This window comes from Mustela nigripes, chromosome 5, assembly GCF_022355385.1.
Source record: "Mustela nigripes isolate SB6536 chromosome 5, MUSNIG.SB6536, whole genome shotgun sequence".
In the NCBI taxonomy this organism is placed as follows: Eukaryota; Metazoa; Chordata; class Mammalia; order Carnivora; family Mustelidae; genus Mustela; species Mustela nigripes.
The window spans coordinates 125630306-125644536 of record NC_081561.1 but is presented as its reverse complement, the minus strand read 5'-3'; the positions used below and the strand labels follow the sequence as shown (position 1 = coordinate 125644536).

General features: G+C 40.8%; 1 protein-coding gene across 2 annotated transcripts in view; it reads left to right on the top strand.

The window, feature by feature from the left end:
- PDSS2 (decaprenyl diphosphate synthase subunit 2) overlaps positions 1–14231 on the top strand; it is a 259962-nt gene that overhangs the window by 98201 nt on the left and 147530 nt on the right. For both annotated transcript variants that reach the window (XM_059401140.1, XM_059401141.1), the window contains exon 2: positions 13448–13582. In XM_059401140.1, coding sequence (XP_059257123.1) covers positions 13448–13582 — 135 coding nt within the window. The remainder of the gene's footprint in view (positions 1–13447; positions 13583–14231) is intronic.

Sequence of the window (14231 nt, the reverse complement as noted above, 5' to 3'; positions counted from 1 at the left end):
TAATTATGGGAGCATCTTTGGAGTCATATAGTCCCAATCTGGAATTCTGACTCTCCACTTACTTTTGACCTTGAACAAGAAACCAATCTATCTCCAGGCCTCCGCTTTCTCACCCGGTAAACTGGAGATAACTGTAGTACCTCCTTCACGATGTTGTTGACGGCGCGTAAAGTGCGTCGCCCCCGGTATGTGCTGTAAAACTGACCGCTTGCCCCCCACCCCTGTCCCCCACTCCCATTGCCCCTGCTGTTGCCCTCAGAAAGTCAGTCAAAAGGATAGGCAGATGGATGGCCAGAAGTTCCACTACCTTATTTGTGGGGAAGGGAGAATCAATGACTTACGTCTTTAGTTTTATTCTCATTTCTAGTGAAATAAGGGCTGTCCTTTTCAGCTCATGCCCCAAACTCTTCCAGAAAGAAAACTGGGGCGGGGGGCAGAATGGCATCCCAATGTGGCAAAGCTTAATCATGACCGCAGCATTTTTGACATTTCCCAGTACTTCACAGCTATCGTGCTATCTACCCTTTACTCTCTTGTACCTTTTAAAAATGAGTTATTTTAGTATGACTTAGGACAAAATACAGCTATTAGGACAGGGACAAAAAAATCTCTAAATGTAAATTTCCTGTCTTATTTTAATATATTCCTAGAAATAAAAACATAGAATGTATATAAATTATTCAAGTAACACTATTCATGGAGAAATTCACACTCCACCCAATTTCAAGGAGAAGATCCAAAGTGTTTGGTAAAAAATGGTGAAAAATGTCATCTCTGCCTTCCCTAAAAGTTGTAATTTTGTGGACTGTTTTAGGGGATCGACTGTCACAGGCCACCAAAAGGGCACAAGGCCATAAGCCACAAACCGGGCCCATGCAGATGCTCATTCCAGTATAAGACTCCTTGGCTGTGGTGTAGAGCCTGGCTACTCCTGCAGTCTGTGAGGGTTTTTGTTGTTGTTTTTTAGTTGTGGTTTCTAACCTGGACAGCACTCTCACTGCAGTGCAAACTTTACTCAGCCTCTGTGTGAATGGGCGCTATTCAAGGCTTCCCATGGCCTTGTGTTTAATGGACCGCAAATCCTCTGACTCTGTGCTGCCTGTGAGTCCTGTTGAACTTGACTTTAAGGAGAAGGCTGCACCCGACTGCTTGTCCAGCTCTCAGTGCACCAGACCTGTAATTGAAAGAAGTTTTAAAGAGGTGCTTAGGAGAAGTTAACTTGAAGCATTTTTTTCACACTTCTTACCTGTAAGGTACTTTCTAAGCCGTTTCTAAGCCCACATTCATTTTTTATTACTCTCTGTATTGCGATGCCGCTGTGATCATTATTTCTTGTTGGATGAATACGAGTTTTGGAGGCAGATACCTGAATTGAGGCCCAGGTCTTTCACTTATTGGTTATGTAATCTTGGGCCGGTTACCTTATTCATTCATTCATTCAGTATTTATTGAATGTCTGTGTGTGCCAGGCACTATTTTAAGCAGTGGAGATATGACCGTGGATAAGTAAATATGCTGTAACATGCTTACGTTCTAGTCAAGGAAGACAAATAACTGAAATTAATGAACACAACTATGTAGTGTATCAGTGATAATCACTGACAGAAAATAAACCGTGAGTCTCAGTATCCTCATTATAAAATGAAGCAAACTACCATCTCACAGGATGGTTGTCAGGTTAGATGAGTGAACACCCATGAAGGCCTGGGGATAGAAGAGGGTGGATGAGACAGTCAGTCTACCCAAAGGAAGCTTGGTGACAGTCTAGTAAATGAGAGATTTCTTCCCAGAGCCTTGTGACCTTATAGAGTACAGCAAGTGTTATTGTTATCTGATTATCAGATTGCCTAGAATCATCTGTGTGTGTAATTTATCCCAAGCCATCCCTCTCTTCATTCAGTAGGTGCCTTTCCTATTAATGAATAACATGTGAATGAAACTAAAAAATCGAATTCTGTTTTCCTCTTGACACACAGAATTTGGAAGATTCCACTATCATAGTAGTCTTTCCCCTTTACTACCTCTGTTAGTGGTTTCCTTATTCATTCATTCATTCATTTAAGATTTTGTTTATTTATTTGACAGAGATCACAAGTAGGCAGAGAGGCAGGCAGAGAGAGAGAGGGGGAAGCAGGCTCCCTGCTGAGCAGAGAGCCTGACTCAGGGCTCGATTCCAGGACCCTGGGATCATGACCTTAAGCCAAAGAGGCTTAACCCACTGAGCCACCCAGGCACCCCTATTATTTTTTTTAAAGTAATCTCTACCCCCAACGTTGGGCTTGAAGTCACCATGAAGTATCGCACACTCTCCACCGACTGAGCCAACCAGGTGCCCTTGTGATTATTTTAAGTATTTATAAGGTCTTAATGTTATTGGGTTGCAATATTTGCAATTATGAGAACTAATAGGTTTGAACTTTGCCAGTCATCAGGTCTTTTCTCTTGTGGACATTCTGTGAAGGATGAACACAGGCAGTCTGTGTCCCACCGCCTGTCACTTCTAATTCTCCCATGGTTTGGTTTTCTGTACCTTGACTTCAGTGTTGATTTTGGAAGAAGAGAAGATGTTCCTAAAAATTTTGCACTTGATTTCTGAACCATCGTGTTGCAACAATATGGTTTTAGGTTTTGATTGCTTTTCTCTTCATTTTTAAAAAAGTCTTTTCTCCTGCCAAAATCCATGCTAGCATTTGACTTTGCTGCACCCCCATCCCTCACCCCAATTTGCCCTTAATGTATTAACTCTTAATCTGTAAGGTGTTTCATCATTTTTTTCCAACTTGATTATCTTTACTGGCTTCTCCCATCTGCTTTCGTATCTTTATTTTTGGCTTCACCTCTTCGTGTTATGTAAAAGCCAGCTGAATGACCTTTTACCTTTTCATCTTTTCCAACTTGTTCTCAAGCAAATATTCTAAATTTTGCGCTGTTGGACCACCTTCATTAGCTAATAGGACTCAGACCCCCAGGTACTAAGCAAATTGGGTATTATGTTAAAACAGTCTTTTTTCCCCTAACGAGATTCTTTTTGAATTAAAAAAAAATCCTGTGCTTATATACTAGCCTAGTAAAACTGTAGAAAATTATGGAAGATTAATCTGAGAGCAGTTCTTTTTGAGTGGCAGAGTCTATTGAAATCAGGATTGCAAGTTGAGAAAAGCACTGAGCATGAAGGGAGCACTCATTCATGTTTGGTTGATTTATTCCCTGTGCAGACGGATGGTGGTAGTAGGAGGTGTAATTCACAGCACCAGCTCTTAGCCGGGGGCCCCGCATGAGTGGTAGTGGGAGTCTGGTGTGTCTGTGGAGTGTAATGATGCCTGTGTTCCAGCACTCAATTTTTCTACCCCTTTGCTTCAACACTGAAGTGCTTTTTAAAAATGTGAATAAAAGAGGTCTGTATATAAAAATTATTGTATGAGATAATTTTAACAGTTTTCAGTGTGATCAAAATATTATTTTTTTAAATGGTCCTAATTTTCTATGTTCATATTTTTAAATCTTCAGTTATCATTCGAGTACAAAGTCTTCATGGGGTTTTTTGTTTGTTTGTTTGTTTGTTTCCTGGTGGTATGGTTTAATTCTAAGGTGGCCGGCCAGCTTACAATGTTGCTGCAGACTTGATCAGTTATGGCATTATTTTATACTTCTTTTTTATTTCAATCACGTATCATCAAACTACTGGTGTTAATAATCATTTCTGAAAAGCTCCTGGCTTGGTTTCCACGCCCTGCTCAACAACCACTATGCCTCACCCCCATTCTACTTTTCTCTTCTCTCTTACTTCCTTTTTTTTTCCCCAGCACCTGTCTCCTGCCACATGCCCATCAAACCTAATTGCAGCTTTGGAAGGGCTTTGGTAAGACAGTTCCGTGGCCCTTATGTCCCTCAGGGATTTAACTCGGGTGGGATGTGTATGTGGCCCTCGAGCCATGTCAGTGACTGCCACAGCTCCCAGATTCTAAGGGCTGGTCACCCCAGGCCCTAAAGTTGTTTCAAGTCTAGGGCAGTTTAGTCTCAGGATGGATATAGCAGGAATAATACAATTTGGGTCATTTTGTCAATGGAAATTAACTTCTAGTTCTTCTGCTAATTTTGTATAAAAATCTGTGACATGCAGACTATTTTTAGTCTCCCTCAAATTATAGTGCTTTAAAACAATTTTCATGAGTGTTAATTTTTTTCTTTTACAACTGAGTAATATTACTGTCATTGAATTACTAATTATATATTTTTTTAACAGCACTTCTTTGATATCGTTTAAACATTGGCCTCGTGTCTACCTCTTAGAGAAATTAAAGGTGAAATATGAGAACCCAACATAGGACTCTGGGGTTCATAAATGTGGGTTAATTTTTTTTCTTGAAATGAAAAACACAACTATAATATAGTAAGTCATCTGCCTTCTTAAAATTCTGTTATTCTTAAAATACAGTACTTTTTTTCTCCAGACTTAAAAAGAGATCTGTGCTCTTATGCATTTTAGGAAATAAATCACCCTTAATCTAAAAATCTGTTGATTAACGCTTATTATCATATAGGGGTATTTGCTTCCTATCTTGTTCCTTTTCATTTCTTAAACAAATATTTTAAATGTACAGAAAAATACAAAGACACTTTGTATATGGAACACCTATATAATGATACCCAGATTTAAAACGTTAATGTTTGCCATATTTTTTTCTAGTTTTTGTCCTTGGCCTTGTTTCTATGCATATATATGTGCATATATTGAAACATAATTGAGATATTATATATACAGTTTTATATTCTATCTTCATTTAACATTTTAAGTATTTTTCCATGTCATTAAAAAAGTTTTAATGGTTTCTTGCAACACTAAATTTGTTCTAGTATATGGACAGATTTTTTTGTTTTTAAATGGTGATGATACTATTCCTACTTAATTAATTTTACATTATGCTTCCAGTTCTTTTGACTTTATATATCACATACTTTACATGACTCAAAACACTTTTTCCCAAAAAAAACCCTGCAGGTTGCAACTCATTAGTACAAAATCAATTTAGCAGGTTGTATCAGCATTCAAAAAAATTAGAAAAGATCAGAGTATTTCTAATGCTTCTTTGGCAAAAACTGTGCACATTGCAGGCGATCCTGATGTTTCAGTTTTCTGTATATAAACCTTAAAAAAAATGTGTCTAGGAGTTGCAGTCACTGTCCTAAAGTGCTATTAGGAATCTCATCGATCAACCCACCTCCTGTATGTTAGTTTTGACATTTATCTTTGGTGCTTACATTGTTTGGATTGGCTTATTGGAATTGGATATATTTAAAGTGGCGTAATAGAATAGTAAAGCTCTATAGCTGTAGGTGTTAGCATCTGAGGGAGTTCTTATTGTGGGGGTCTGAGTGGTACCGATTTTTTTGCCTTTAGTTTTATTTCGAGGCACTTTGAGCTGACTCAAAGGTGATGGTCCCTTCTTTGTACATGGCTAAACTCTTTCCTTAATATTTGACTATAAATGTACCAGAGGATTGTGATTTGGATCATAGCATAAGTTAGAATTCTGAACTCTTGAGCATGCATCTCAAAAGTTTTCTCTCATGCCCCAGTTCTGCCATCCTACCTCAACTCTCCATCTGGAACTAATCCCTACCTTCTGTTCAAAGTGAGGACAGCCTTCTCTCACGGGCACTGATGCAGCAGTGAATTCATTCACTTCTCCTAAATGAGGAAACAAAACACATAAACACTCCAGTATATTGAGTTCTCTCTATTTAAAACTTAAGGAGTCGATCCTTTAATGTGGTATAATTCTCATATATGGTAACTTTCCAGTGTAGCATTAAAATCTCAGCCTGTTTTTTAGAGTATGTTGGGGCTTTTCTCCTGTGTGGCTGTCGCTTTTAAAGAATATACTCTGATTTAGGAAGAGGGACTCAAGACGCATTGCTGACTGGCTCAATGTGGCAAATGGAGAACAGCAGAGATGAGGAAAGTCGGGAATAGTAGTGGGGCTGTTTGGGTGGGATGTGTGAGATGCAGAATCTGCTGTTCTACTTCTTGAACCTATTTATTCTCTCATCTTGCGTGGTTTTTTTTTTTTTTTTTTTTTTTGGAGACCTGCTCTATGTCAGTTACTCTGCTAGGTGCAGGGCATCCAAAGATGGCAAGCCTGAGTACCTTCAAGGTTGCCACAGGCCTGTGAGGTATATAGTACCTGTGAGCCAATAATTAAATAGCAAGGCCATATAAAGCCCGAGTGAGCCTAGGCTTTGAGGTCCAAAATGACCTCCATCATGCATGCTTGTTCACACTTCTTTCTGGGTATCTGCAGAGACCCCTTTTATTTGTTTGTGGACCCACTGTGTTCCTTCATGTGGTTACTCATCCTTCCTCTGTCCCCTACGTGAAGGAATTCTCCAAGATTCCTTTTCCCCTCTCATCCTTTCCCTTCCCTCTTTTCTCTTCTCAAAAACTCATCCATCAATTCCTACTAATTCAGCCATCACCTCTTCGAAGATGCTTCCCAAATCTGTAGCCACGGCATTTCCAGCTACCTGCTGGGCATCTCCATCTGGAAGTCTTTCTTGCATTCAAAGTTAACATGTCCAAAACTGAGCTCATTAATTCCCCATTAGCTCTCTTTTTTCTTCCAGTCCCCATGAATGCTAGCAGCATCATCTCGGGGAAACAGGTCTGAACCTCACATTCATCCCTTATCTTTCCTTCACTGCAGGAGGGTCGCCCCTCATGCAGTCAGCTGGCCAGACTAGCCTGTTCCACGTCCGTGCTGTGGCCATCATTCAGCTCTTTTCCATCGCTGCTGCCGCTGCCCTAATTGAGGCCCTCATTATCTCCCACCTGGACTATTGGAAGAAGCTACTCCGAACTAATCTTCCCTGTCCTTTCCATTGCACCCAGTGTGCTACTGCCAGAGGAACAATATCAGGCCCGGAATAACAGTTTTAGTCTTTAGCTCTGATCACATTACTCCCTTGCTGACAAACCATCCATGCCTTCAGATTGCCTGCAGACCAAAGTCCCACCTCCGAACCTGACTCCGAAAGCCCTTCATTCTTTACGCTGTCTTTTTTCTGGGCCTGTTCGCCTTCACATATTGCCCGGTGGGTAGCCCCCACAGCTCCGGAACCTGCTCCTCATTCTTCTACCTTCTTAGCATGCATAACCTGTCTTTTTTCTCCTCATATACCACTCTTTCCAATCCATTAACCCCATTCCAGTCCTGCCTCCATTCTCTGCTCAGGGGAGTCTGACCAACCCTCGGGCTCCATCTGAATGCTACCTCTACTGTCAGGAGCACCTCTTGCGAGAAACGGTTTTCTTTCTTCTTTGGTGTACTGGTAGCTTTTTGTTACTCTGCTGCCTTTGGTATCTGTTGCTTGTTATTATTCAGCTTAAACATATTAGAACCTATTATTATAATTCTTTAATTATATCACTTCTTGTATGCCTCTCATGTTTGGTACATATATATTGAAGAAATGGAATTTGAGAGGCTACGTGGAAAGGTGTCAGGGGCGCCTGGGTGTCTTAGTCCATTAAGCATCTGACTCTTGACTTTGGCATAAGTCATGATCTCTGGGCGGTGAGATCAATCCCTGCATCGGGCTCTGTGCTGGGCAGGGAGGCTGCTTAAGATTGTCTCTTTCTCTCTCCCCCTTCTCAGTCTCCCTCTCCTCTTCAAAAAAGAGGTGGGGGGGCATAGCTATGATTTGAGGACTGAAATACAGAACTGAAAGGAAGGTAGTAGCTGTGGAAAGATATGATGATGCAGTTAGCCATAAAACCATAATGTGAGAAGGATATAGAACTGGGTTGCACGGAGTTTCACCTATTCAGTCCTTATGTCCATCACGAAATGGTATAGCTGTAAGAATATTAGTGTGTGTTTGCTCTTTCTATCTGTTGTAGATCTAGAGCAGAATTTTAGAGGGGGCCAAGTCCTTCCTACCCTGCCCCCAAATTCAGCTACAGATTTTTCAGGATGATATTATTTGAAATTAGTGCTCTATCCATATTGGCTAATTTTCCAGGACTACATAGTATCCACCATCGATTTAAATCGAATTGCAATATTACTTTAGATTTGGTACCTCTCTCACTTGTCCACCCCCATATTTCTACCCCCATATTTCTCACTGACTACTGTAAAAGCTCCTAACACGGCTCCTCATACCCACTTTGTTTTCCTCCTTCCTCTTCACCCAAGTCATTTTTCCACTGATGATAAGATTTTTTTGTTTTTTGTTTTTTTTTTTGTTTTTAAATATCTGATTATGTCACCCGCTGCTTAATAAAAACTACAATGGCTTCTCACCACTCTTTGGATAAAGAGCAAAAGTCTTCATGTGGCCTGCTTAACCTATGTGGTCTAGTCCCAGCTGTCTCCAGCTTCATTTCATACAGTGCTCTCAGCCTCACATATGCCTGGTTTTGCGTTGCAGGTATACTCCTCGTGTCTGTTCCCATCCCACTGACCCCTCTTACATCTCTTCTGCCTTTGGGTATCAGCTTAGCCATCACCTCCTCATGGAAGCCTCTGACTTTCCTCGCTAGGTCAGTTCCCCTTTTTTAAACTCTCCCAGTATCATCTTTTTCCTTTGTGGCATTTACTGCCATTGTAATTTTGCATTTCTCTGTGATTCTTCCATTATTTCCAGTCTTTTCCATTAGCCTGCAAGTTCCACAAGCTCCATGCCTGGTTTTGCTCACCATTGTGTCTGTGCCTCACACAGTGCCTAATTTATGGACAGTGTCCAGTCTGAATTAGTTGAATGAATGAATGATGAGGTTTTAGTTGACATGAGCTAAAAGGAACACAATTCTATAGAACTTCAGTAAATAAGATTTCAAGGTATTAATATCGCTTTCATTCATGACATTCTAATTTTGATGACAATAAAGGATTCTTCCAATTTCGGGGCCTATTATATATACTGTAGAGTATTGGATAATTAAATAAGTGAAGTGAGATCATGAAGAATCCCAGAGGAAGAAGAAACTTCAAATGTCAAATAGTCCAGGCGTGTATGTCAGGGGCTGTGCAGTTTCCCGAATGTCTCTGTTAACGGGACTCAGCATCTCCAGAGGCTGCTTTGTTTTTTTTTTTTTTTTTTTTGTTTGTTTGTTTGTTTGTTTGTTTTTTAATTTCTTCATGTTGAATCAATATTGGCCTGCTCTGTTTTCATATTTTCTATCCAGTTGTGTCAGTTTCTATAGTAGTTCTGTCTCCTACCCAGATGGAGCCCTTTCAGATGAATAGACCCCTCTCATGCCTTCCTCCAGCTTTCCTTCTCCCAACTCTTCCCCTCACATGCTATGCTCCTGCCATGTTGGTTCTGGAAATAGCTACGGCCCCGTCTTTCCTCCAAACCTTCACCCATACTGTTTCTTCTTTGGAATACCTTCTTTTTGCCCCTTCACTTCCCCTTTCAGCTTTAGCTCCCCTGGCTACTGCCTCCTCATCCTGAAGTCTCAGGGAAGTCTCCTTCACCCCTCTCCGCCCCCATTTATGTTAGTGGCCCCTTCTCTGTGCTCCCACAGCCCTTGTTCATCCTGTAAGGTAGCTCATGCCACATTTTATTGGGATTTTTTTTTTTTAAAGATTTTATTTATTTATCAGAGAGAGAGGGGGAGAGAGCGAGCACAGGCAGACAGAATGGCAGGCAGAGGCAGAGGGAGAAGCAGGCTCCCTGCTGAGCAAGGAGCCCGATGTGGGACTCGATCCCAGGACGCTGGGATCATGACCTGAGCCGAAGGCAGCTGCTTAACCAACTGAGCTACCCAGGCGTCCCTTTATTGGGATTTTTAATCCAGACTCTATTTATCCATCAGAAGGGAGACCACAGCTCACCAGCGCTCACCATCAGGCCCTCCTCCACTGTTGCTTACACCATGCCTAACCTGCTGTAAGTGTTCAGTGCCTCTTTGCCTGAATAAATTTGAGAACACCAACCTAACTATGCTCTAAGCTAGCATCCAGAGCTTTTTCTACAGGCATGCATGTGGCACTAGAGGAATTCACCATCTTCTAGCCATGCTCTGGCTCATCAGTGTCCCTCCTGTAGAGAGGCACCGAGAGAAACTCATGCTGTTTCAGGCAGAGTACAGCCTGATCTAGATGAGAACTAGTATCTCTGTATTATAGAATCCCAAGGATTTTTTATGCTCAGAAGCAAAAGTTCGTATTCTCGTTTGGTTGTGAGCTCATTTTTGAGCTGCAGACTTTATCAGTTTATCTTGGTGCTTTTTTTTCTTAAGGGTGTTAATGAAGTAAATTTCAAGAAGTGGTGTTTGGAAGCAGTTTTTTAATTTACTTAAGCTGTTAAGCTCTTCTCTGGGTCGTTAACTACTGTCAGAAGGTGGGCTTTTCTGACTCTTCCCTTGGTTTCTGTCAGCCAGTCCACTACAATTTCTCTTCCTGACCTTTTCAGAATGCTTTCTCGAAGTGGCAAATGTTTCACTGATGCATGATGAAGTTTGCAGGGGATGGGGGAAGAATTTCTCGACTTTTGTTATTTTGGGAGGTAGGAGAGGAGATTTATAGGCAATTATGTATGCCTGTGGAGTGGGCTAGACTTTGAGAGACAGGAGTAGAAATGGATTAGAAGAGAGAAAAACTATGAGTTGAGAAAAAAAAATAGGTGGCAAAAAAGTAATGAGGACAGCGAATGTAGTTTTCTGATTATGTGATCACCTACCACATGCTTCCACAGTATTAGATACTTTCTTCTTGTTGCTTCTTCCATAAAATGACGATGGAAAGTAGACATCATCAGCCTCATTTTATAGCGGAGGTAGCAGTCTCCGAGTCCTACAGCTAGTGAATGGAGGAGTTGTTTTTTTTTTTTAAACCTATTTCTAAAGCTACAGTCTTCTCATTATTAGCAAATAATTTTGTACATGAGATGAAGCAGATTGGAGAGTCATGAGAGCATAATGGTTAAGAGTGTATATAGATTCTAGGGCATCTGGGTGGCTCAGTTGGTTGAGTGACTGCGTTCGGCTCAGGTCATGATCCCGGAGTCCCAGGAACCAGTCCCGCATCGGGCTCCCTGCTCGGTGGAGAGTCTGCTTCTCCCTCTGACCTTCCCCCTCTCGTGTTCTCAGTCTCTCTCTCATTCTCTCCCTCTCAAATAAACAAAATCTCAAAAAAAATTTTTTTTTTCTAAAAAGAGTGTGTAGAGATTGTAGAGTCAGTTGGTCTGGACTCAGATCTTGGCTTTGTCAAGGCTCTACTGCCTACCCGCTGTGAGCAAGTTGCTTAACTTCTCTGAGTGCCTCATTCTTCCTCATTCATCTGCAAAATTGGGGTAATTGTGGTACTTTCCTCTTGGAGTTTCTGTGAATTAATTTAGTTAATATAGAGTAAACCCTTAGAACAGTTCCTGGCATATATGAAGCACTCTATGAGTATTTGTTGCCCTTCGTCTTCTTCATCCTCTTCCCCTCCTGCCCCCCCCCCCCCGCCCCTTTCCTCTTTCCTCTTTCTTCTTTCTTCTTCGTTTGTGTGTGTGTCTCCTATGGAAGGTCCCATCTCTGAGAACTTTGAGGAAGGCATCAAAACTGTTACCAGAGCTATTTCATTAGCATGATGTAGTCAGACTTTTCTCCAGCTTCTCACCCTCCTGGAGGTCTTACTGTGTTATTATATCCCTCATCCCTCCCCAGGTTCAACCCCCAAAACACAAGCACGCACATACAGCCTCGTCTTCCTCTTTTCCCTTTCTCCAGGTAAGAGCCAATTCAGACCTTCTCCTTAATAGTATTATCTAAAATGGGAAGAAGAAAGATTCACCTTGGGCAGTGCATTAATAAGGATCTAGCAGCCTAAGTTAAAATTTGTAATTCAAAGCAGAAAACTTAGGAAGTGTTCCTGCTCCCGCTTTACATTTACTTATAAAATAGGGTGCTTCCCAGCCTCCCTGCCATTTGGGTCTACAGGATTTAAGTGGAGAGATACATGACAATGAGAGGCTTTGGCTATTTCTGATGATTATTTGTTTCTGTTCTGTATAAGTTAATTACTATAAATTAGCTGCTTTTTCCTAAGAAATTAGAACTTCCTTTTAAAAATTACTAACTCCTCAAACTTGCTGACGATCACTTACTAGATTGAGGGGAAAGTATAATTAGCGAAAGAGCTATATCTGTTCCTTTGCAGAAAGCCTGAAGATCTGCCTTATTTTGAAACCAGGAAGGTTACAAAGGGGCCCTTTTTAAAATTTCTGTTTGGAGGCATGAGGGGCAACGATTTTTCTTAAGTAATGAACTAACTCATTAATTTTGGCTATGTTAACTTAATTAATTTAAATTAATTCTTTGTTCAACATTTACCAAAGAGGGCTTAATAATTTAATGAAGTATAATACAATTTTAATACTTTTTTCCACAACACTCAAGAACTATATTTGTGTGTTATTTATGTATGTATACATAGTATCTACTTGATTAGTGCTCATTAGCATTGTTCTAAATATTAATTTATTATAATATATTGCCCATAGTTTCCTTCTTTCTTCTTTCTCTCTTTCTTTCTATGTTGCCATTTAGTTCTTATATGACAACCATTTACAATATTTGAGGGAAAAAAAAAACCAATGTATTCCTGGCCTTAGTTATAGTAGAAATTATGAAAATTCAATACTCATCGCAAAAATAAAATGACATGCTAAGTTAAAGCCATATTGTTGTCTAGAATGATAATGCTTTCCATAAATAATAGGAAATGGCAAGACTTGCTGATGGCATACATTTCCATTTTACTTATCAAGTAAATTTTTAAGTCATTTGGATTTGTCACTTTAATTCTCTGATCATCTTTTCTACCTGTGAAGGCAGAAATCTTTTTTTTTTTTTTTTAATTTATTTGACAGACAAAGATCACAAGTAGGCAGAGGCAGGCAGAGAGAGAAGGAAAGCAGACTCCCTGCCGAGCAGAGAGCCCGATGCGGGGATCGATCCCAGGATCCTGGGATCATGACCCGAGCCGAAAGCAGAGGCTTTAACCCACTGAGCCACCCAGGCGCCCCCAGAAATTATTTTTTACCACTCTCCTTTCACACCATCATCACCAAATAATATCACTTCACCCAAGCCATATAATTTGTATTTCAGTTGCTATTAGCTACCGTAGAGCAATTTAAAACTATGGGTTGAGCAAACAGTTGAGATTGTGAGGTGGAAGGTCCAGACCATAGGAAAACCCAGAAAGAGGAAGGAGCCAGATCATTAGGCCTCACAGTCGGAGCCTGTCATTTTTAATGCCAGCCACGGGTTTCCCTGGTCGTTTCCTGAACTCACTGCTTTCTGCTATATTAGCTCTTTCTTCCCCTACTTCTGTTTCTTTCCGCTGAGTCCCATTCTCTGATTTGGAAGTCTGGTGAATAGTAGCAACTTCCTAACTTGATGTGGCTGATCCTGTAACAGTATATTAATCCTCTCCTTTCTTGTTGGCAGGGGGCTCGTACACGATAGCCGGCACAACCTCCAGTTGCGGGGCTTGGTGGTGCTACTTATTTCCAAAGCAGCTGGGCCCAGCAGGACGAATGCTTCATGTCAGAACTATGACATGGTCAGTGGGATCTATTCATGGTAAGAAGAACTTGGTCTTTTGACCTGACTTTCTAAATTGTGTTTCCTTTTACGGAACAGTGGTCAGTGGAGCTCACTCTTTAGTTCTATGTCATTTTCTGATTCACAGATAGATTAACATATTTTGTATGATTAAAAATGTATTTTTATTGTTCTTTTTTTTTTAAGTTTACTTATTTATTTATTTAGCAATCTCTACACCCAGTGTGGGGCTCGAACTCATGACCCCAAGACCAAGAGTCGCACACTCCTCCGACTCAGCCAGCCAGTCACCCCCCTCTTTCTTAAATGTATTTTTATTGTTCTTAACAAGTCTAATAGACTTAGCAGGTCCATGCGTAACTGGTAAATTTCTCTATACATTTGTGTTGAAACTTTCATTTCTGTTCTAGCCATTTAAAATTCTCTATTCGTGACTACCCCTCTTTCACCATCATGGTATTTCTCTACAGAGACATAGTCCAGGATTTATGATTTTTAACCCTACTCAAAATGATACCTAACTAGTGCGCCTGGGTAGCTCAGTGGGTTAAGCCGCTGCCTTCAGCTCAGGTCATGATCTCGGGGTCCTGGGATCGAGTCCTAAATCGGGCTCTCTGCTCAGCAGGGAGCCTGCTTCCCTTCTTCTCTCTCTGCCTGCCTCTCTGCC